The sequence below is a fragment of the Myzus persicae genome, unplaced genomic scaffold (assembly GCF_001856785.1).
Source record: "Myzus persicae strain clone G006 unplaced genomic scaffold, MPER_G0061.0, whole genome shotgun sequence".
Taxonomy (NCBI): Eukaryota; Metazoa; Arthropoda; class Insecta; order Hemiptera; family Aphididae; genus Myzus; species Myzus persicae.
In genome coordinates this window covers 331,952-354,984 of record NW_019104244.1, presented here as the reverse complement: position 1 = coordinate 354,984, position 23,033 = coordinate 331,952, and the positions used below count along the sequence as shown (strand labels likewise).

At 30.3% G+C, this 23,033-nt stretch overlaps 3 protein-coding genes across 3 annotated transcripts; 1 reads left to right on the top strand and 2 right to left on the bottom strand.

Moving 5' to 3' along the window:
* Nucleotides 1-581: 581 nt before the first annotated feature.
* Nucleotides 582-2,608, top strand: LOC111040410 (vicilin-like seed storage protein At2g18540). Its single transcript, XM_022324333.1, has 3 exons — nucleotides 582-744; nucleotides 799-881; nucleotides 2,028-2,608. The coding sequence occupies exons 1-3, from the start codon at nucleotides 674-676 to the stop codon at nucleotides 2,540-2,542; spliced, it is 669 nt and encodes a 222-aa protein (XP_022180025.1). The 5' UTR covers nucleotides 582-673; the 3' UTR covers nucleotides 2,543-2,608.
* A 12,158-nt stretch (nucleotides 2,609-14,766) lies between these two features.
* Nucleotides 14,767-17,531, bottom strand: LOC111040418 (myosin-M heavy chain-like). The gene is given in 5 exon segments (XM_022324343.1): nucleotides 14,767-14,834; nucleotides 14,837-14,917; nucleotides 14,955-15,047; nucleotides 17,321-17,406; nucleotides 17,461-17,531. Coding segments are annotated over 5 exon segments (399 nt in total).
* Nucleotides 17,532-18,459: 928 nt separating this feature from the next.
* On the bottom strand, nucleotides 18,460-22,521 carry LOC111040417 (zinc finger MYM-type protein 6-like). Its single transcript, XM_022324342.1, has 3 exons — nucleotides 22,482-22,521; nucleotides 21,670-21,829; nucleotides 18,460-20,320 (listed from the first exon to the last, which is right to left on the bottom strand). The coding sequence occupies exons 1-3, from the start codon at nucleotides 22,519-22,521 to the stop codon at nucleotides 18,460-18,462; spliced, it is 2,061 nt and encodes a 686-aa protein (XP_022180034.1).
* Nucleotides 22,522-23,033: the final 512 nt, after the last annotated feature.

Genomic DNA, 23,033 nt, shown 5'->3' with positions numbered 1-23,033 from the left:
TATTGACTTTGAGATGTACAATCAGTACAAAAAAATATAAAAATATAAAATTTACAATTCACAATAAGTAAATTACGTAGCCATATAAATTATGTAAATTATATTAACCACATTATATAGAATATTTTATGCAAAAAAAAAATGATCAGAGTATGTTGTATGTGATCAATAACTACTAAGAAATTATTCAACAAATTAGTTTAGCATCCCTAACCTTAACCCAAATTTGCAACTATGAATTAGGTATACGCAGGTTATAATCTATAGAAAAAGCAGATTGAACAAAAATGCTGAACTATTTTAATATAACACTAGATAAGAGATATTCATCGACATATTGTATCACAAGATGCCAATATAATTACTTTATTATTATAACGACTAATTACAATTCGTTAGCGTTTTGTGTTCGATTTTAGAATTTCATAGAATTTACCAAACACTTAATGACTAACGTAGGTACAAGCTTTTGGTATTTTTAAATATTTAAACCTTTTATGCATATTCAAATTGGATAGGAACAATACTAATCTACATTATATTTAGAATTTATTACACATGTCATACATATATCATTATATAAAAGCAGTTGTCAACCATCAGTGCATAGTGAAACAAATTGTGTTGCGAACATTAAACGGTAAAACTGCAGAGAATTTTTAAACCGGTGAACATGAAGCTATATACTATAAATCCATTTTACACGTCTCTGTTTTCAGTGATTATTTTTGCGGCATTAACCTCGTAAGTTATAAATCAGTTTTAAATTGCATGTAATTTGATACAATTTAATTTCAGTTCATTCTCAATTTTTTCCGAAAATGGTCACACATATATAAATTCAAAATATGAAGTCGTTTATGGAGGAAAAAAAGTTTTAAGTAAATATCAATTAGAATATAACATCGTATATTCTACCCATCTTAAAATAATTTAGAATTGAGATGAAAAAACTCAGCTATTTTATTCTGTGCCTTAATAGAGGGTATAATATTTTTGTCATGCCTTTAACGAAAGTTTAATTGTTGATGTTAGTTGAAGTGTTTGAAAATAATGATATAAAATAAATAAAAAAGGTTTTTTTTTCGTACAACAGCCTGAAAATTACCTTACTGTCTGTATCACATTAAGATACATGTACGTATCGACATGTTCCGTCTAACATTTCAAATTTTAATTGGAAGATGAGTTATACATATTATACTGTTGAAACAGTTAAGTAAATTTAGATACCGACAGTGGCAAGAGCAGCTCATTATGGATTACTATAATATTGATGAAGCTATTTTCTGTGGTGGAAGATGTGACGAAAATAATCGTTTGAAATCTTTGGATCTTCGAGATATTCAGGAAATGTGGCCATATTTTCTTGGGATGGCTTTTAGCGCCAAAGTGTTAGGTTTTGTTTGAATGATTATATTTTTTCACAAATGTCAACCATGTTCTTAATTTCTCTTATTTCTCAATATTCTTAACTAATTTAAACGTCTAACTATATCACTTGAAAAAGCCAATTTAGCAACTCACGAATCATCACTGAATTTATCTGCTAATTAAAGTTTTTTTTCCATTGGCAAAATATGTATTTCTGTAGAGTCTATAGAGAGAACGAAAACAACAAATTATTATAATTTTTGTTAATGTATATTTACCTATTGCTAATTTTTAATCGTAATAAATATTAAAATTTATATGATATCTACAATATAATGTGCTTTGATTGGGTTCATTTTTCCAAGGGACTCAGTTAAAACTGAAAAATTAAATTAAAAGTTAAATTGAATTCATGAAATTATTTCAAACACATAATGATTATTAGATTGCAGATTGCAATACGGATACTTATTTTTAATTTCTCAAATCCAGTATAAGCTAGTATGTGCGAAATCATGAACCTATATATATATACACATGTATATTTTATTATTTAACTATATTATATGTGTAGGATTTTAACTCTCCAACACGAATTATGTATGTTATATCTTATTTATTAATTATGTTTTTTGAATGATTTATTATTTCAGGAGTAGATGGATTTGAAGTTCCTGGATTGAAAAGCTATAGGAAATTACGAGCTGGTGAGAGATTAAAATTACAAGAGTTAAAGAAAATAAGAGATATACAGAGAGAAAAGGAGAGAAAAGAGTGGTATGAAGCAAGAGAAAAGGAACGGATGTTACGTGAGGCTGAGAGGGAGAAGGAACGGGTGCAACGTGAAATGGATCGACAAAAGCGTGAGGCTGATAGATTGAAAGAACAGGAGCAACGTGAAAAAGATAGACAAATACGTGAGGTGGCACGGGAAATGGAACGACAACAACGTGCAGAACAAAGGGAAATAGAGCGAAGACAGCGTGAGGAAGAAAGAGAACGAGATCAGAGGAGACGTGATGCCGAAAGGGCACAACGTGAAGCGGAAAGAGAAAAAGAGCGAAGACAGCGTGATTTCGAAAGACAAAAGGAGCTACGAAAACGCGAAGAAGAAAGACAAATTTATCAACGACAACGTGAAATGGAGCAAAGACGACGCTATTATTAAGAAAGAAAAATATTAACAAAAAAAAAAAAATTAAATTATTACAGGTATAAGCTTAAATACATTTCCGAGTAGTGACTAAACAAAATTCATATTAAAATTATTTATTTTTATTTTAGTTTGATCAATGATCATGATGTAGTTTAGTTCCATTTTTATAACTGCGTTATGTCGGTTACTTCATTAATTATTAATACAATACTCTAATCCATAATCACTTATGGCATAATGATTAAACGTTTAAAATAATTGCCATTTAGTATTATACATTTACAGTATAATTATTATTTTCCATTAAACGGTATATTTAATCTAAATTCTAATATATATTTGGTGTAAAACTGTAAATGATCTACACATTATAATATTTATAATAATTTGTATTACATTATATCTTATGGTTATTTCTTATGCTACCTAAATTCCTTTATGAATAAATGAAATCGACAACGGCCTTATAGTATCAAAATACAAGACAACACACCTAATTATTTTGCTCCTATCACTTATATGCTTTGGTATATGCGATAAACAGTGATCATTCTTGTCCACGGTTGATTTCGAAAGTTTCATCTTTAAGTCATTTCCGTCCATACTTGTTTCCAAGCTTCATCATAGTGGATAAATTGGATTAAAGCATTGAATTTCTTCGGTCAAACGGGTACTCGTTGATATCAGGTAAGTCTACGGACTAAGGTATAATGGACTGGAAACGAAGCTATAAAGGAAAAATATTACGAAACTATTGATCTACTACTAGGTACATAATATACAGATATTGAAAATCATTCAAAAATAGGGAACATGTGCATAGCTGGTGGTGGTCAATACATTAATATAATATAGATATATTGCTATGTCTGATAATTGATGGTTTAGGATTTAGTAAGAATTTATAGACAAATTAAAATAAATTAAACCATTTCCTCTTTTTAAATCTTCATTTGTTACATACTTTTTTAAAACGAAATACTAAATAATCACTTAAAAATTATAATCATGATAATATTGTTCCATTTCTTGGTGGGGCGCAATTGTACACTCAATCTGCGGCAACGCTCTGAGCATACGTACCGGCCATCGTTGCTGACACTCGGATGGGTGATCATCCGGGTTTTTAGCAACACATCTTTGCCACACATACAAACGTGTTTCAACCAACCGTCCCCCCCACATAGTACCAGGCTAATGACTTTAGTAGTTGAAGTCTTAAGGTCCCCACACACTGCAGCGATAGCGGCACAGCCAAGACAAAAGAATTTTACCTCTACCGCTGCAGTGTGTTTGGACCTTTAAATCCAAAAAAATAAAAAAATATTATACCATAAATTATAATAATTGAATTGAATTGGTTAATTGGTACTTCTTTGAGTTCAGGGCAAATTAAAATAAAAAGAAGATTTCTGAGTTAGAGGTGTTGAGTCTTATAATCGAATTTTTTATAATGTATTTGGATACGTCTGGACCGTTTCAGACGATTTTGAGTCTAATAAGCGACTGATTACGTATTATATCCGCGAGTATTATAAGCGGCGTCCACAGTGCTTAATAATATTACAATATTGTGTGCTAAGAATTTAAAATTGTATTAATATTTTGGTAGTAACTATAATTTTGTAGGCATTTAATAGTTATTTAACATTTACTTTTAAACTTGTCCATGCTAAGGAAAAAAATCAAGATAATTTTTATATAATATTACATAATATGCTGATATTGAAAAATCATTCAAAAATTGGGTCTATTCAAATAGTTTGGGGAAAGTATTTTTTTCAATTTATCTTTTGCTTTAGTTTTAAAATTGACCTGGTTCAAAGGTCCCAATCAAGGTTAATCTTAGAGGTAGTAAAATAAATTGTTTAACAATATCTTCAACATTATCACTCGCAAACAACAGTAATAACAATATGGTTTTTTTAAAAATTAATTTACCTATTAATAGTTATGAAATATTAAAGTAATAAAAAAAAAGTAAAGAGATTTAAAATATTTAATTTACTCAACTTTTTTTTGATTTGAATACAAACATTTGTTGTTGTTATAGATATTTAATTAGCAAATTAAAAATTAGCATTAAGTATTATACATATTCACTATAATTATTATTTTACATTATACAGTATATTTACTCTTATATGTTTGGTGTAAAACTGTAAATGATTTACACATTACAATATTCAAAATGATTTGTTTTACTTTATATCTTATGATTATTTTTTATATTACCTAAATTTCTTTACGAATAAATGAATAACGACATTAGTCTCAATAAGAAATGATTTCCCTTTGCTGTACATGTAAAAACGATATAACTACTGATAATTCTGGACCCCTTTATATATGCAGTTTGGAAACCTTTCTCTAATGTTCATTTTCCGAGAGTGGTGGTTAAGTCTTATTACTTTTAATCACCACGTCTTAAAGACCACTCTTTCAACATACCAGTCAGCTGTTTTTCTCCAGTAACTTCAACGCTAGGTATCATCATTCATTATATGGAAATTACTTGTATCTTTCTTTGGGTTTAGCTTGTTGTAAGTTTCGTTTACTATTTTTAAGGAGTCATAAGGATAAGGAATAACGTTACAATTGTAACGTTACGTATATTTGGTTGTGGTTCAATTCATTTATACTCATATTAAACAACTAAATAATTTATCTATCGAATCTAGATTTACCATTACGGTGACGCAGCAGTATAATTCTTGATATCAGATTTACTACGTTGTTTCCTCGGTATTAGTACCCCAACATCTATTTCCACTTTTATACAATTTAAAGTTTAAACCCATATTCAAAAACAACATCTTTATTAATGTTAGTAAAAAAAAAGTTTTTGTTTTAAATTGCACACTAGAAATTGTCTCGCTATATGGTTCACATTGACTACTAGATAATTATTTTCACTTATTTATTGGGCCGTGATAAATTGACTGTGAACTATCGACAAATATTATGTATATCAATGTTAACCTACAGCTTATGATTAAATACAAAAATGTAGATTTTAAAAATAAGTTTACAATTTAGTATTACATTTAAATACTTCTATTTTCTTAACTCAATATGGTACCTAAATACTATAAATAGTTTATGAACAATGTTGTAATATAATATACTTATTATCAGACTCAGATATAGGTAGGTATAACATTTTAGCACATAAAGCACATTCGAGATAAGATTTCAAGTACAGATGATGGGATAAAGATGTCGAATAATTATATTGTGCGATTGCATTTAATCTGTTATGAAGATTAACATCATATTTGTTATAATACATAATATAACTCCAGAAATTTTTTACAATATGCATAAAAATAAGTCTATGGTATGCAGTATTACTTTTTCTTTCATTATTCAAGGTAGTGTGACTTCCAAAATCAACACATAATATTCAACATTATGTTAAATATAATACTAAATAATATTTCAATATTATATACTAAGAATATCAAATTGTATTACGGTTTTCACCAATTGTAAGACTAATGAGATACATTTTTTGTTGAGATATTTTTTAAACTAACCTTTTTAGTAATAATAATTATGTAGACATTTAATAGTTATTTAACATCTACTTTTTTTAATATATTTTTTTTTTGATTCATATATTTTCAAGTGATAAAACAGGAAAAACAATTTAGACAATAGTTTAAATGTGATTTGATAAATAAATTCGACAAGCAGTGATTAATGAATCGAATTTAAAATCGTTAAGTGCCTATGATCTACATGAGTCATGTATTTAACCTGTTGACTCGTTTATATAATTTCATAAACTTAAACCTTAACACTGCTGAGCCTTCGATGATTTGAAACTTTTATACCTACGTAATATACGCATGTTCAGTATTTTTTTTTGTCTTTTATTTTTTCATTTGTACAATAATGTGTTTTGATCCATTATATTTTAAATCCAATATAAATTAGTCCATTTTTAAAAAAAAATTTAAGTCTCCTAATTTCTGGTAATTCAATAAATAATTTCGACTTTTTCCATGACAATTTAACCAGGTTGAAATATAATATAGTATAAATACTAGGTAATAATATGTCAAAACTAAATAGATTAATATTAAGTTAATTTGCTTATTTTATTATGTTTTGTTTTTGTTATAAATGTAAAAAAAATACTGTTCTGAGCCCAACTGCGGGCGTATACAATTAAATAAATCAATAAATAAATAACACTAATTATGTAAATGGTAAAATTTAGCATATTAAGGCCCCTGCAAAGTGTGAACCATATGACATTTTCATCAAAAAGACTTAGAGAAAAATTGAGGTATCTCTAGGGGTTAGATTTAAAAAATGTAAAGATTTTTGATTTGATAAAGAACTTTTTATCGATCCGAGCATATTAGATTCAATAATTTTAATAGTTTAGTATAAACAATTGATGAATTTTAAAATGTTTATGCCGTCAAGAAATAAATTGATCATTAATTCCCTAAAATTGAAAAAAATTCTCTGACTGGTGAAAAGTAGTCTTGTTTATGAATTTAAACATATTTAAATTTTTTAAACCTTTTTAAGTGCTTAAATTGTTGTCAGGCATTTTAGACTTGTCAGACTGTTTTTGAAAATTTTGATCTAATGACAAAATGACAATATGTGCATATGGGTGCCTAATAATTTGCATGATGTGGGTGATTGGTGTTGAGTATTATACATTGATGATCATTTATTACACACACACACATGACAGAGCAGTGACTTCGGGAAATGAAAAAATTTCCTGAACACAACTCCTTAAAGATAACACATTTGTAGGGGCCTTAACCAGCATAATAATTTGGATTATTGTCTAGTTTTAAATGTTAATATCATACAACATTAAAATATGACATTCCAAGCGTCAGAATCTATTAATAATTCACACCCGGTTAATAAGCTAACCGACGTCGGTAAACAATTGTATACTGTAGGTAGGTACTTAAACAGTTATAGGTTATCAACAATGACAATATGTTGCACTGCGAAAGGTTAGGTTAGTTAAGGTTAGGTTATATGTGCCCTAGCGCATTCGTGTTCATAATATTTTAGAAATCAAGGTAAACAAGAGAAGTTCTTGGGATAATTCTAGTGTAATAATATAATATTGTGGACAAGTGATCTACAACCCGATCGGACGAGTCAGTTGAAAATGGTGGTTGTATGGTTACCAATTTATTCTGATGCATAGCATGGCTCATAAAACACCATATTCGTGGACATCGTAGGTGAAACACGATACATAATCATAACATATCATAGCTAAAGTTAGAATGTTGATGGCCTAAAAAACACACAATAATGCCCTAAAAACTTTATAAAATGACCTTGAAAATAATCTAAAAAACTTATTAAGCATGTGAAAAAAATTGATTTATAAATAATACATTTTATAAGAGATATGGGTGTGATAATGGGTGTAATGGTAATTTAAAACATGAATTATAAATTATAATATTAATAAACAATAGATTGCCGATTGAAGACCGAGTTTTCTTTCCAGCTGACAGTAAATGTTTTTATTCACCCAGTTGACAGAAAATGTTCGGTTTACACCAAATAAATATACGTACATGAATGAATATCAGTTTGTTTTATTTATTATGTCAAGTATTATCTGAAATATTAACGGACGTCAGTAAAAATGTGACTCTGTTCGAATATTTTTTTCAGAATGAACATTTTTGTAGGCTTTGCAACGATCTGTTAGATTGATTCGATTGATCTGATATTTCTGAAAAATACTATAGCCACAAAGCCCTTAAGAGGGGTGGAAACTATATGGTCTCAGGCATAAAAGTGTTAAGTTTATCATTCATTATTAAATTATAAGGGCAACAGTTTTTTTATTTTATTGAATTTAGTTTTGTGTAATATGTTCACCAAAGTACAAATAATAAACATTTACACTTTGTCACCTAATACTAAATGAGAGATATTCATAAATATATTGCATCACAAAATGAGGCATGAATAATATAATTACTTTATTTTTATAACGACTAATTATTATTCGTCAGCGTACTGTGTTCGATTTTAGAATTTCATAGAATTTACCAAACCCTTATAATGACTGGCGTAGGTACAAAATTTCAGTATTTTTAAATTTTTTAAACTATACATACATATTCAAATTGGATAGGAACAATACTAATCTATGCTATATTTAGAATTTTATCACACATGTCATACATATCATTACATAAAAGCAGTTGTCAACCATCAGCGCATAGTGAAACAAATTGTGTTGACGAATATTACACGGTTAAACCGTAGTGAATTTTTAAACCGGTTAACATGAAGCTGTATACTATAAATCCATTTTACACGTCTCTGTTTTCGGTGATTATTTTTGCGACATTAACCTCGTAAGTTAAAAAGTAAGTTAATCAGTTTCAAATTGCATGTCATTTGATACAATTTAATTTCAGTTCACACTCAATTTTTTCTGACAATGGAAAAACATATACTAATTTAAAATATCAAGTAGTTTTTGGAGGAAACAAGACTTTAAGTGAATATAAATTTCAATTTAACACTGTATATTTAACCCATCCTAAAATAATATATTATGAAGGTGCATAAACTTTGTTATTATTCTGTGACTTAGTTATATGTATAATTTTTGTGTCACTCCTTTAATGAAAGTTGATTTTTGATGTCAGTTAAATCGTTCGAAAATAATGATATTAAATAAATTTAAAATATTTTTTTACTCAACGGCACTACAGTCTAAATCAGATTAATATAGGTACGTACATGGGCGTTTGGACACGTTTCGTCTAATATTTCAAATTTTATCTACAAGGTAAGTTATTTATATACTGTTCTGAGAAACAGTTAAGTAAATAAAACTACTGACAACGGTAAGAGTAGCTGATTATAAATGACTATAGTATTGATGGAGCTATTTTCTATGGTGGTAGAAGTGTGACCAAAAAATCGTATTGCAATTCAGTATTAGGCAGTATTCTCCAGTGGCTCTTCATTTCCCACCAATACACACACTTAATGGTTTTTTCTTAATTAATCAACAGGCTCGTGCACCATGATAATAATCATTAATATTTGCAGCACTTTCAGAAAGAGGGACGTTGCCGTCATTAACGGTGAGGCGTCAGAAAAACGTGTGAAAAAAGCTGTATCGAAATGTTTTCAATCGAATTTTCAAATTTCAACTAGCCCAAAGAGAAGAAGACTGGTTCGAAGTGCAAGACGTTTAAGTACATATTATACGCCAACACTGCCGGCTATTCTGTAGGGATAAACTGCGATAAAAATATATGACCCACGGAATTACCGTCGTTAAGACATGCTATCGTTTATAATAAATGTCGAATATATATATATTACTATATATAAGTATATAACAACTATATATTACAAATATGTATGAATATAATATTATATATATATATATATATATTTATTAAAGTTGTTTTCGACTTTGTTTTTAGAGTAACGTAACCATTATAATATGCCATAACGACGATGATAACTTCGCACATTATATTTTGTTACATTATCGATTCCTCCAAAATAGCTGGCAGGGCTGGGGTATAATACTTCAACGTGTTGTACTTTAAAAACGTTTTCCTTCTCTTCGGGGTATTTCGGGAGAGTAGAAAATGTGATTTGAAACATTTCGATACAGGTTTTTTCATTCGTTTTGGCGCATTTTCTGTCGTCTCGTCCACAGAGGCAATGTCTCTCTTAATGCCTTTACCGGCGATGGAGTCATTATAGTGCTGGATGAGTATGCCCGTGTTCGACAATTCTTTCTTGTCACTTTTATTTGAGTGTCTATCTTGATTCACATAATACGGCGTACCTAGATAAAATAAAAAAAAGATACCACGTAAAACAAGTGTGCTAACTGCTAATACCATTTATACTTTATAATCTGTTCAAAATGAGATCGGACCTGGGCGGCGATCAGTTTTCGTTCCACGACGGTCAGACGCCGTCCCCACTATCAGCGGCATGTCGGGCGCTGCCACGGAACAAAGCCACGCCCATGCGTACAACTCGGCCGCCGAGGTCCGATCTCATTTTGAACAGAGTATATTATATTATATCGTGTCTTAAAAAAATACTAAAGATGAACGATTTCCAACTTCATTAAGTTGTAATATAAAAATATTTTATATTATAGGTACTAGCTGATCCCGTGCACTTAGTTGCCCGTTAAAAATGCCAACTCTATATGAGACTCGATGGTTAGGTTAGGTTTATTATGGCCTACCTGCTGTGGATTGCGGACCCCACTTGATGACTACTTTATATAAATAATATATTTTTTTTTTGATTGCTGACACGCCAATGAGAGGCTATAAGTGCAACTCAGCCACCTTCATAGGAAATGTGCAACAATTCAATTTTATGCATGCTTATACCTGATCTACCCGATGAACCTTTAGTCAACCAATAAACAAAAAAATACCAATTTCTAAAAAATATATTTAAATTTCTCCTATAACCAATAGCAACCATAAATATACTAATATTTCCTTCGTAAATCTTAAAATCCCTGTTTCAGCAACTCCCCGGGTCTGACCTATCGGGTCCGATTGTGAACCTAAACCATCCAGGGCGTTACCTAAACTCATACAAAATAATTCATTCAAATCGGTCCAGCCGTTTAGGAGGAGTTCAGTGACATACAAGTTTACAATAGAATTATAAAAAGATAATAATTTTTTATATTGTATTATAAATTGTACTTTTGCAACGATTTGATTTCATGGCAGATTTTATTGAATTGTTTGTCATCTTGCACAACGTTTTGGTGATACCTAATAGTTCTGCTAACTCATTTTTGTATTTGTCCATTATTTCCAAAAATGGTTGATTTTCTGTACAGTGTATCAGCTACTTGAAGACAACTAAAATATCTACTCATTAATACGAGTATTATGTAACATAAACAATTTAGTATATCATCAAAAATTATGATAAGGAAATTATGTCATTGGGTGGGTATTTTTGGCAGTGCCCCAAATGACATATTTATGAAAATATATATTATGGTTAAAAATGTATATTTTGCACTAGAATTTTGTCTTTTAATGACGTCATTCCCAAGAACACTGTATTGTTAACATAATTCAGGAATTCAATTTCAATGAAAAGAAACTGGGTGGTGCTGGAGAAAAATGGTTCACTGCACTTCACTTATTATACATGCACTCACTTCACCATTCAATAACCATTAAAGTGTTAAAAACAAAAATAACTTTCTACTGTATATATATTAGCATCTTTTACAGGTATACAAAAATAAAATATATTTATAATGAGTTATAAAATATATATTTCATACCATTTATTCTATCATAAAATTCTTATTTGTTTCCCATCAATGAATGAAGTTTAGTTTGTATTTTCACTTACCAAATCAACTGGGATGACTTTACAAGCCGGAAGAGGAAAAACGTATTCATGTATATACCATTATTATGTCGGGTTGGTTAGCATTGCCACAGTCAGCTTTTATTGATATACATCAATGACTAAATAAATTCAGCATTGTTGGAATTGCCTGATCAATGTAAAAGTGCTTTAAATGAATATAATGCACATATGAAATTGTTAGTTATCAATAGAAAAAAACTTGGTGTTCTCAAATTAAACAACGAATTCAAACTGTGAAACTGTGTATTGTTATTTGTTATAACATTTTTTTGGTTGCTCTTAGAATTATAAAGTAATATACAGTTGTTATGTTCTCAGCGATATACGAAAATAATGAGTATAATAATAGTATTATTAATTTGTATTAAAATTGTATACATCATTTTAAACCTAGGTATGTACATAACAAAAATTGAAAAACAATAAATCCTAATTGACATTTTTCACAATTATTACTGTTATTACTTATGCACCGAACAAACAGTTGCTCACATTTTTCATACGAGGTGGTAATTAAAACTGGTCTTAGCTTTTTTTGGAGTGCAATTAATAATAAACTGATGAAATCCTTTGGAGGTAATACTCCACCCCGTTTTTGAAAATTAAAGTTTAAGTTGAGTTGTGAAGCATAGTGTTTGGATAGGCAAATAACTTTGAGCTGTCTTGGTTTTTTGACGTTAATATTACAGAGGTGAATTAGCTTTGGTTCGGTGGTAACCGGTATCGATACATCTTTTAAATGATTGTCTAAGGCATAAACTGTATAAGCTCGGGTGCGACTCAGGCACATCGTAAGTGATTGTATTAAATTATATTTTTAAAAGTTCTAAAGATTCACGAAAAATCAGTGAAGGTAAGTCACTATAATGGAACAGCCATGATTTGAGAAGATCGATTCTAGAATGGAGAACTTAAATTTTAGGTTGAAAAGTTACATTCTTGATAACAAGATCAGCTACTTGAAAAGTTAAACCAGAAATATTTGTTTCGAGTTCCACGATTAGGATGTGGAGAGTAGATTAATGGCTTTCATAATGTCGTCGTTAGAAGAAGTTTTTAAAATCTGTGACCGCGTATTGATAGTGACAATATTAGTTGTTGTGGTCATACGAATGAGGAGACAACGTAGTTAATTTGATATCAAGTACTTTACTGCTGTAGTACCGTAATGGTAAATCTAGATTCGATATAGATAAATTATTTAGTTGTTTGATATGCCTATAAATGAATTGAACCGCAATCAAATATACGTAATGTTACAATTGCATCGTTATTCCTTATGACTCCTTAAAGATAGTAAATGCTACTTACAAGCTTCGCCCAAAGCAAGGCACAGGTAATTGCCATATAAGAAATGATGAAGTTACTGGAGAAAAACAGCTGACTGGTATGTTGAAAGAGTGGTCTTTAAGACGTGGTGTTTAAAAATGATAAGACTTAACCCCTACCCCCGGAAAATGAACATTAGAGAAAGGTTTCAAAACTGTGTATATAAATGGGTCTGGAATTATCAGTATAGTGACGTAGTTTTTACATGTACAGCAAAAGAAATTCATTTCTTATTTTATTATTATAATCTAAATGGCGAAACTTATAAATAATTACTAAAGAAAATTTTCTTAAGACCAAATTGTTCTCGATCGAGTATACATATTTCTAACTATATACGACTTTTAGACAAAGATATATAATTGTTTTTAAGTTGTTTGCTGTTGAGTAAATGTTGTCTTCTATGAAATAGACTCAATAATTTAATATCTTTGTCTAGATGTCGTATATAGTTAGAAACACATATGACCTTGTTTGGCGTAATTACTCTAATGTTCACACCACGGAATAAGATGTAAATGACTAGAAACGACATTGTCGGCTAGCCGGCAGTCCTGGGTGCTGGGACAGCCACCGAAAGGTTCCTGACACCGGGCACCAAAAGTTTTCAGCAATAACCGTTGTTTTTATTTGGCGTCATATTTTGTATCTCAATACATGTTTTACATCGATGGCATTGTAAACACTCATTGCCCATTGTGACAATCTGCACTTGTCTCTGGTACTAGCATACGTGGCCACTGAAAAGCTCCTAGTTTCCTGTCATTTATATCTTAGTCCGTGGACTTACCTGATGTACACGACTACCAGTTTGATCGAAGAAAATCAATACTTTAATCTAGTTTATCCGGTATTATGAAGCTTGGAAACAAGTACAGACTGAAATGACTTAAAGATGAAACGTACAAAAACATCCATTTAAAAAAAAGATCACTGTTTATCTCACATGCCAAAGCATAGGAGCAAAATAATTACGAAGGTTGTCTTGTATTTTGATACCATGAGACTGTTAAAGGTTATAAAGTAAAACATATAATTTTGAATATTGTGTAGATCATTTACAGTTTTACAAAAAATTTAAAAATATATGAGCGGAAATATACCGTATAATGTAAAATAATAATTATAGTGTATAATATGTATAAAACTAAATGAAAATTATCTTAAGCAGTAATTTATTATGAGGATTACGCTATGGGTGATTATGGATTACAGTATTGAAGTGACCGACATAACGCAGTTATAACAATGGAACTGAACTACATAATGATCATTGATCAAATTAAATTGGAAATAAATAATTTTAATAAAATATATGTTTGAGTTATTACTCAGAAATTAATGTAAACTTATTATAATTTTTCTATTGGGTTGACATTATTCTACCTGCTCCACGACTGTTTGACGACTTTTGTATATTATTAGGTCTTCTCTTTTTCTGACTTATTGGTACTTCTGGTTTCACATTGTACTCTTTCCGTTTCACGTTAGGCTGCATCTGCTTCACGTTCTGTTCTTTCTTTTTTTCGTTCACGTCTTTGTTCTTCTTCCCTTTTTTTTGTTCCTTCTCCCTCTCAGCCTCACGCATTTGGAGCTCTTTTCCACGTTGCTCCTGTTCTTTCTCCCTATCAGCGTCAAGTAATTTTTGTTCCCTTTCTTTTGCTTCATCCCTCATATCTTTTTTTTTTCATCTCCTTTACTTTTAATTGTTCATCAACCGTTAATTGCCTATAGCTTTTCAATCCTGGAAAAGGAATTCCATCTACTCCTGAAATAATTAATCATTGAAAACACATACTTAAAAAACGAACATAACACACGTAATTTCTGTTGTAGTGTTAAAATTCTACACAAATATAGCAAAATAACAATATATATATATATATATGTATATTCAATATTCATGAATTCCCATAAACTAGTACAGAATTTGCCAATTATTCATAGATGTTTATATTGCAATCAGTTAATTATTAAGTGTCTGAAATAATTTGATACATTCAATTTAACCAAATTTATGTACAAAAAAATAATATTAACAACTAGTTGGGGTTTTACCCGGTCTGCGTCTTTGCCTACAGTCGATTAGCTATTATTAACATTCATATTTATTTGTATAGATTTATGTAATTCATTTCATAAGTTTTTCTTTTTTTATAAAACAATGAATCATTTTTATTTATACAGATTGTAATCATTGGTATGTATATGCATATTAATCCGCTAGAGCAGAGTAGCACTAGTAATAACCTTGTATCTTTACTTTCTTTGAATGGGAGATATATTTTGTGATTTTCATATGGATACTGACTTTCCCCTGATCCGGCTGAATATTTATGCTGAATTTCAAGGGAATCGGAAGAGTTTTAAAAATTACGAGTGCGGAAAAAGCGGCATTCATTTTTATTTATATAGATACATTTCAGTGCTCTACACACATATCTTATCATTCTAGATTAGTTTTAACTAAGTTTTAACCATTGAAAAATGAACCCAGTCCAAACACATTAGGTATATTGTACATAGCATTATATAGATTATAATATTTATTAAGATAATAAGATTATTAATATTTAACAAAAGGTAAATATAAATCAAAACATTATAATAATTTATTGTTTTCGTTCCCTCTATAGACTCTACAGAAATACATATTTTTCTAATGGAAAAGAACTTAAATTAGCAGATAAATTCAGTGATGATTCGTGAGTTGCTAAATTGGCTTTTTCAAGTGATATTGTTAGACGGTTAAACGAGTTGAATATTGAGATGCAAGAGAAGAATAGGACTATGGTTGACATTGGTGAAAAAATATCTTCATTCAAACAAAAGCTCGCACTTTGGAGGAAAAACTGTCTCGAGGAAAAAATGACACATTTCTTTTTCAAAGTGAATTTCTCGAAGATTCAACAAAAACTAAATTATAGAACTAAAAATAACTGCTTCAAGAGCTCTTTGACAATTAATTACAGTTAGAAATCGATCAATGCATACTAGAAAATATAGATCTAAGTAAATACAGTTGGATGAGAAATCTATTTGAAATGTCTGTTGACGAAGTAGGTGAAGATATTTGTGGATTCGAAGAAGAACTGCTTGATTTTCAAGCTAATCAAGTTTCTCAATATAGCTTAACTCAATTTTTGGCACAACTAATAAATAAACCTATTTTACAAAAGAATCTGAAAATTCATTCCCTACTACAATCTCTAACCACATAATTACTTAGAGCCAGGTTTTATGCAATTTAAAATTAACAAAAGGTAAGTATAAATTAAAAAAATTATGACAGTTTGTGGTTTTGTTCTCTCTGTATGTACCTACAGATGGATATACTATGATGGTTAATTTGTTTTAAATATAATCTATTAGCCAATAGGCACTAAGTAATATTAATAATTTAATAAGTGATAGTAGAAAATACATTCTAGGTATTGTACTATGCACAAAATACTTTATAAAACGAGGGTTAATTATACTAGCTGATCCCGTTTACTTTGTTGCCAACTCTATATGAGACTCGATAGTGATAATGCAAGCAGTTTATTATGCCTACCTGCTGTGTATTATTGAAAAAAATATTTTTATATTTATTTTGATTGCTGATACGCCGATGAGCGGCTATAAGCGCAACTCACCCACCTTGGTAGGCAATGTGCGAAAATTTAATTGTATGCATGATTATACCTGCTCTGCACGATGAACCACTGCAGGCAACCAATAAACAAAAAAAAATAACCATTTCTACTAAATATATTTATATTTATCCTATAACTATTGCAACCGTATATAAACAAATATTTTCTTCGTAAATCTTAAAATCTCTGTTTGAGCAACTCCCCTGGTCGGACCTATCAGGTCACATTGTGAATCTAAACCATCCAGGATTCTGTCTTGTTAGATTAGTAAAATAAAATAAAATAAACTAAAATTGCTTTTTCAATTCTAAATAACATTCCGGAACTCAAATTAATTCATCTCCATAATATACTGTTTGAGGATGGGTTTAATATACAATATTATATTCTAATTTATATTTACTTAAGGTTTTGTTTCCTCCATAAACTATTGCATATTTGAAATTTACATAATATGTTTTTCCATTTTCAGTAAAGAGCGAGAATGAACTGAAATTAAATTGTATCAAATAACATGCAATATAACAAAGATTTATAACTTACTAGGTTAATGCCGTAAAAATTATCACCGATAGAAGGGACGTGTAAAATGGATTTATAGTGTAGAGCTTCATGTTCACCGGTTTAAAAATTCTCTGCAGTCTTACCGTTTAATGTTCGGCAACACAATTTGTTTCACTATGCACTGATGATTGACAATAACTGCTTTTTTATAATCATATGTATGACATGTCTTATGAATTCTAAATATAGTGTTAATATATTGTTCCTATCCAATTTGAATATGCATGGATAGTTTAAATATTTAAAAATACCGAAAGTTTGTACCTGCACCAGACCTTATGTGTTTGGTTAATTCTATATGCAGTTCTAAAATCGAACACAATACGCTAACGAATTATATATGGTCGTTTTAATAATAAAGTAATTATACTGCTCATCTTGTGATGCAATATGTTAATATGTTAATGAACATTTCTCATGTAGTATTATATTAAAATTGTAGAGCTTTTTTTGTGCAATTTGATTTTTCTATATATTGCAAACCAATATATATCTAATTTACAGGTACACATTTCAGTTAAATGTATAGGGATGCTAAAATAATTTGTTTAACAATATCATAAAGGTTATTGATGACGTACAGCATATTACTATGCTCATTTTTTTTTTTACATAATATATTCTACATAATGTTTTTAATATTATACACATAATTTGTATACCTATATAATTTATTTATTGTAAAATTTATATTTTTATTATTTTTTGTACAGAATATACATTCCAAATTCAATATAATTATTAAACTGTCTAGCTCAGCGGTCGCCAACCTTTTAGACCTAGCGGACCACTAAGTCCATACTCCAAATTCTACGGACCACGTATAGCTTAAAATAGTTTTTTACATAAATACCGTTCCACTACTGATAAATTGTACACCAAATTAATATAAAAAAATACACATGTAAAATAGTAAAAAAGGTTTTATTTTTATTTATGATGAAAGTTTTAAGTTTTAATTAAATTTTAATGTGATATTTATTCCTGTTTGTTTTGAAGAATTTCGTGCAATTTTGGCTCCAATGTAGTCACTGCAAGTCGTAGAGCTTTACTTATTTCTAGCTGAGACCGGTACCGTGTCTTAATAACTGTGACCGAAGAAAATGTTTTTTCACATAAATACGTAGTTGAAAATTGAATTAAGATTTTCATTGCTTTTTCACTCAACAAAGGGTATTCATTTTTAACGTACAACCAAAAATGGCTTTTTGATAATTCCAGGAACTTAGTTTTGAGTGAGGAGTCGGATGATAAATCGATGAGGCTTTCTTTTTCGCTCATATTTAACTTATTATTTTCATTGTTTGCTGCAAATGGATCTATTATCCACATATTACCATGTCTAGGATCTTCTTTTTTTGGGAAATAACGACAAAAAGATTCTGTAAGTGATTCTAAATGCTGTTGAACAATAGCTACCACTCGCTGGTTAACGTCCTTTTCTTTCATATATTCATCAAAATGTTGAAACATTTGTAGATCCTCTTCAGCCAACCGTGTTTGCCAAAGTAATATTTTTTTTTGAAAAGCATCCATTTTGTCTCGTACTGTGAACACGTCCTTAAGTTGTCCTTGAATGGATATGTTTAATTCATTTAACAGCGAAAAAATATCTGCCAGATATGCAAGCTTGGCTACCCACTCATCATTGAATAAAAGTTCTTGAAATTTCACATTATTTTGCTGTTGGAAAAATAATTTAACTTCTTCACGTAGAGTAAACAGTCGGGTTAAAATCTTCCCTCTCGACAGCCATCTTACCTCTGCACGAAGAAGAAGGTGTGTATATTGGGAACACATTTCTTCACAAAGTGACTCAAATAACCTTGAATTAAGTGCTTTGTGTCGAATATGATTTACAATTTTGATAACATCGGATAATACTTCGTATAGTTCTGGGGAAATTTTTTTTGACGCAAGTTGCTCATGATGCAAAATGCAGTGGGTAGACAAAATATCTGGGTGACCGACATTTTTCACCTTTGCGACAATGCCTGAAAGATGTCCAACCATGTTTGCAGCACCATCTGTACATATCCCAATACACTTTTTCCACTCAATTCCGTGTTTCTGAAAATAACTATCAAGTGCTTCGAAAATCTCAGAGCTAGTTGTTCTACCTGGCAAGTTGAGCGAACAAAGAAGTTCTTCCTGTAGCCCTCCTCCATACTCAACTCTCACAAAACAAAGGAGAAGTGCTTTATTACTTACGTCCGTCGATTCGTCAAGTTGAATTGAATAAAATGGTGAATTTTTCATCATTGTTATAACTTGATTTTCAATATCATCAGCCATTTCTTCAATTCTGCGTTTGATAGTGTTAGCAGACATAGGAATCTCTTTGAGTTTCTTGACAGCCTGCTTTCCCAATACTACTTCACCGGCTTGTAACATGCAAGGCTTAATTAGGTCTTCTCCAATCGTATACGGTTTTTTATTTTTTGCGATCTGAAGTGCTACCAAATAAGAAGCCTTTAACAAGGATTTATCTTCGATTGTCATTTTTTTCATAGTAATTACTTGCTTTCGCATGTCATTACGCATTCTTTCAAAATATTCAATTGGTTTATTTGCTAAATTCTTATGTTTTGATTGGAAGTGTCTTTCAAGTTTCGAAGGTTTCATAGCATCATTGGATAATATGTCAGAACACACAACACAAAGTGGCAGTGGATGTAGATCACTATTAGGTTCTTGAATAAATCCAAATTTCAAGTAGTCTGAATTATATTTTCTTACTATTTTAATTTTTTTTTTCTCTCCTCCATCGGTTTGAATGTTTTTTCTAATGACACCTGACGAAGATTGTGGGGGCTCTAAAGTTCTTTCATAGTTATTACTATTGTTGCAATTATCTTTTTTATTTATAAAGAAATTATAAATATAACTTTGTTTTTTTTCACTCATTATACAATTTATGTAAATAATAAAACAAAATACAATTTAAAAAAAAACCACACGCACGTTGAATACAATACAATATTACGACAANCAGCGGTCGCCAACCTTTTAGACCTAGCGGACCACTAAGTCCATACTCCAAATTCTACGGACCACGTATAGCTTAAAATAGTTTTTTACATAAATACCGTTCCACTACTGATAAATTGTACACCAAATTAATATAAAAAAATACACATGTAAAATAGTAAAAAAGGTTTTATTTTTATTTATGATACAGCAACATGACACAATTATACTTTTTCATATAGTGATTATTAATATTAATATTATTTATATATATTAAATAATATTGCAAGTTAAGTTCAAATTTTTCCGCGGACCACCTAAATTTTCACCGCGGACCACCAGTGGTCCACGGACCACCGGTTGGCGACCGCTGGTCTAGCTTGTACTTAGATGATAAATTATATTATTTTGAACGAGTTTGTGCATCTTGAGTGTTAATTTGAACCACTTAATACTTAAACATATTAAATATTTTTGTTTAGAAAATGGTCAGAAATTGAATTTTTATAGTTTTATATATTTTTTTTATATTAAAGTATAGTATATTGTGTGACAATGGCAGGAAGTGAAAAGCCACTAGAGAAGTCAATATCATGGTTATTCATTCTGAACTGTATTACCTTTTTTGTTGTCTAGATTCGTGTTATTAATAATAATACGTGATGGTAGATAATACATTCTAGTTTATAAGATATCTACTATAAATTAGGTACCAACTTTTGAACCGATAGTGTTCTATTAAATTTTAGTAGAGGGATTAAAATAATATGACAATGAGTAACAATTAACTATAATACTTTTTAGGTTATCCTACATATGTATTTAATATACTAATTACTAGTTGACCCGTCACGCCTTCGCCCGTGATAGGTTGTTTATTTTGCGTTCGGACGATATGTATAATTTTTTATTCAAATTGTATTGTTTAAAGTGATCGACAAGTAAATATAAAAACGGTTAATGAATACGAATTGAAATGTTCCCAGAAGTATTAATGATAAATATATTTGTATTAAAAATGAATACAGATACAAAAGAAACGCTAATTACTTTTTTATTGATAAATAATTGTATAAGACTTCTGAGTATATGAGGTTTTGTTTTTTCTCTGTTGAAATCAAAACCATTAATTTATTTAAGTCCCCAGTTCTAGAAAATCCCAAGTATAATTATTGTTAGTGTGAAAATCTCTCTGAACGAAGATCTACGCCATCTTACCTAACTGTTTGATCTTGAGCTTTGTTAATCGTAATCACAAAAGAAACTTTAACAGGGAATTGAATCCGTTTGAATGAAAATGGCAAGTTAGTGGGAATCGTGGAAATTTTTGGATCAAATGCAATTTCTCCTTTAGCTGGCCCAGTAAGAATTACGGCTTCTATAATATTATTTCGTAAAAATTGTATGTGTAGTCTTAAGCAGTAGGTAAAATTTTTAGTGTTGTGTTATCGTGCATATTATTGTAAACAAGGATGAACACCATTGTAATCTCCAAATACAGAACATAAAAATACATAAAATACTATGTTCGTAAAACCTTTAAAGCGAGTTCGGCGTCTGGCGGATCGTAACACGTTTGAGTGTTGTTGGTTTATTGTTATGACTTATGAACAGTCTTTATTATTATAGAGATAAATGATCGGTGTTTATTTACGATAAAGCGTGTAACTTTTTGAATAATAGATCACTCATATAAGAGTTTTTGGTATAACTTTATTCTTATTTTTTTTATTAACAACATTTTTGTTAAAACCTTCAGCAGACTGTCCGGTATAACAGTAAAAAGTTTCAGCCGAATCGTTTTTGTAGTTTTCTCGGTTAGTGCGGTCGTAGAAAATATCTTACAATTTTATATAGTAGTAAAGGTTATATAAAAAGGTTAAACAATATACACACCTTATATTATCATTAAACTATATACTCTACATATTATAAATACAATGACGGTTTCTTTACCTCATAAAAAAAAAAATTAATGATACTAATTTAGAATGGTCCGTCAGTCTTTTCGGGGTAAGCCTCAGTAATACTTTCATTCTGCTCTTTGCAGCTTATTATGTTCTCAGCCATGTCTTAAAAGGACTGCGGGATGCGTTGGGAGGCAGTCTGTTGTCAGCCGTTCTTACTGGACGTCACTCGGGATGATATTTCGGTAACGAACAAACTCCTTCACTGGCAACCGAAGCGGCTCCCAGTATGGACAACCGAAGTTTGTTTCATGGTGTCCTCCAGTTGTTGGCAGTACAAGAGAGCCGCATCAAGAGGGCACTTCATCCGGTGCAGATAGTATCTATAACAACCTTGTCCCGTAAAAGTCTGAAACATGAGGTCTTTGGGACACCTCATCCATCTTAGCAGGCCCGGAAGAATCGTACGCGTAAAGGACTTGCTGCCACGACTCTAGCTGTTTACCTAAGCAGCAAGCAGGATGTCACGCTCCGCCCTCTGGATCTCATCCTTAGATTTGACTCGGTCCGGGTCATCAAGTTTGCTTCGAAATCTTTCACTTTACAATGCAAGAAGATCAGGAGTTCAAGCTAGGAATAAGGCTACTTTAGCCGAGTACGCTTTTGGGACTTTAA

Coding starts and splice junctions, on each gene's coding strand:
- LOC111040410 (XM_022324333.1), top strand. CDS start 674: ATGAAGCTATATACTATAAATCCATTTTACACGTCTCTGTTTTCAGTG. Junction 745..798: donor ATTTTTGCGGCATTAACCTC/GTAAGTTATAAA, acceptor ATTTAATTTCAG/TTCATTCTCAATTTTTTCCG. Junction 882..2,027: donor TGGAGGAAAAAAAGTTTTAA/GTAAATATCAAT, acceptor TTATTATTTCAG/GAGTAGATGGATTTGAAGTT.
- LOC111040417 (XM_022324342.1), bottom strand. CDS start 22,521: ATGGCTGAGAACATAATAAGCTGCAAAGAGCAGAATGAAA. Junction 21,830..22,481: donor CTGCAAAGAGCAGAATGAAA/GTATTACTGAGG, acceptor ATAATATTATAG/AAGCCGTAATTCTTACTGGG. Junction 20,321..21,669: donor GCTCAAGATCAAACAGTTAG/GTAAGATGGCGT, acceptor TTGCAACAATAG/TAATAACTATGAAAGAACTT.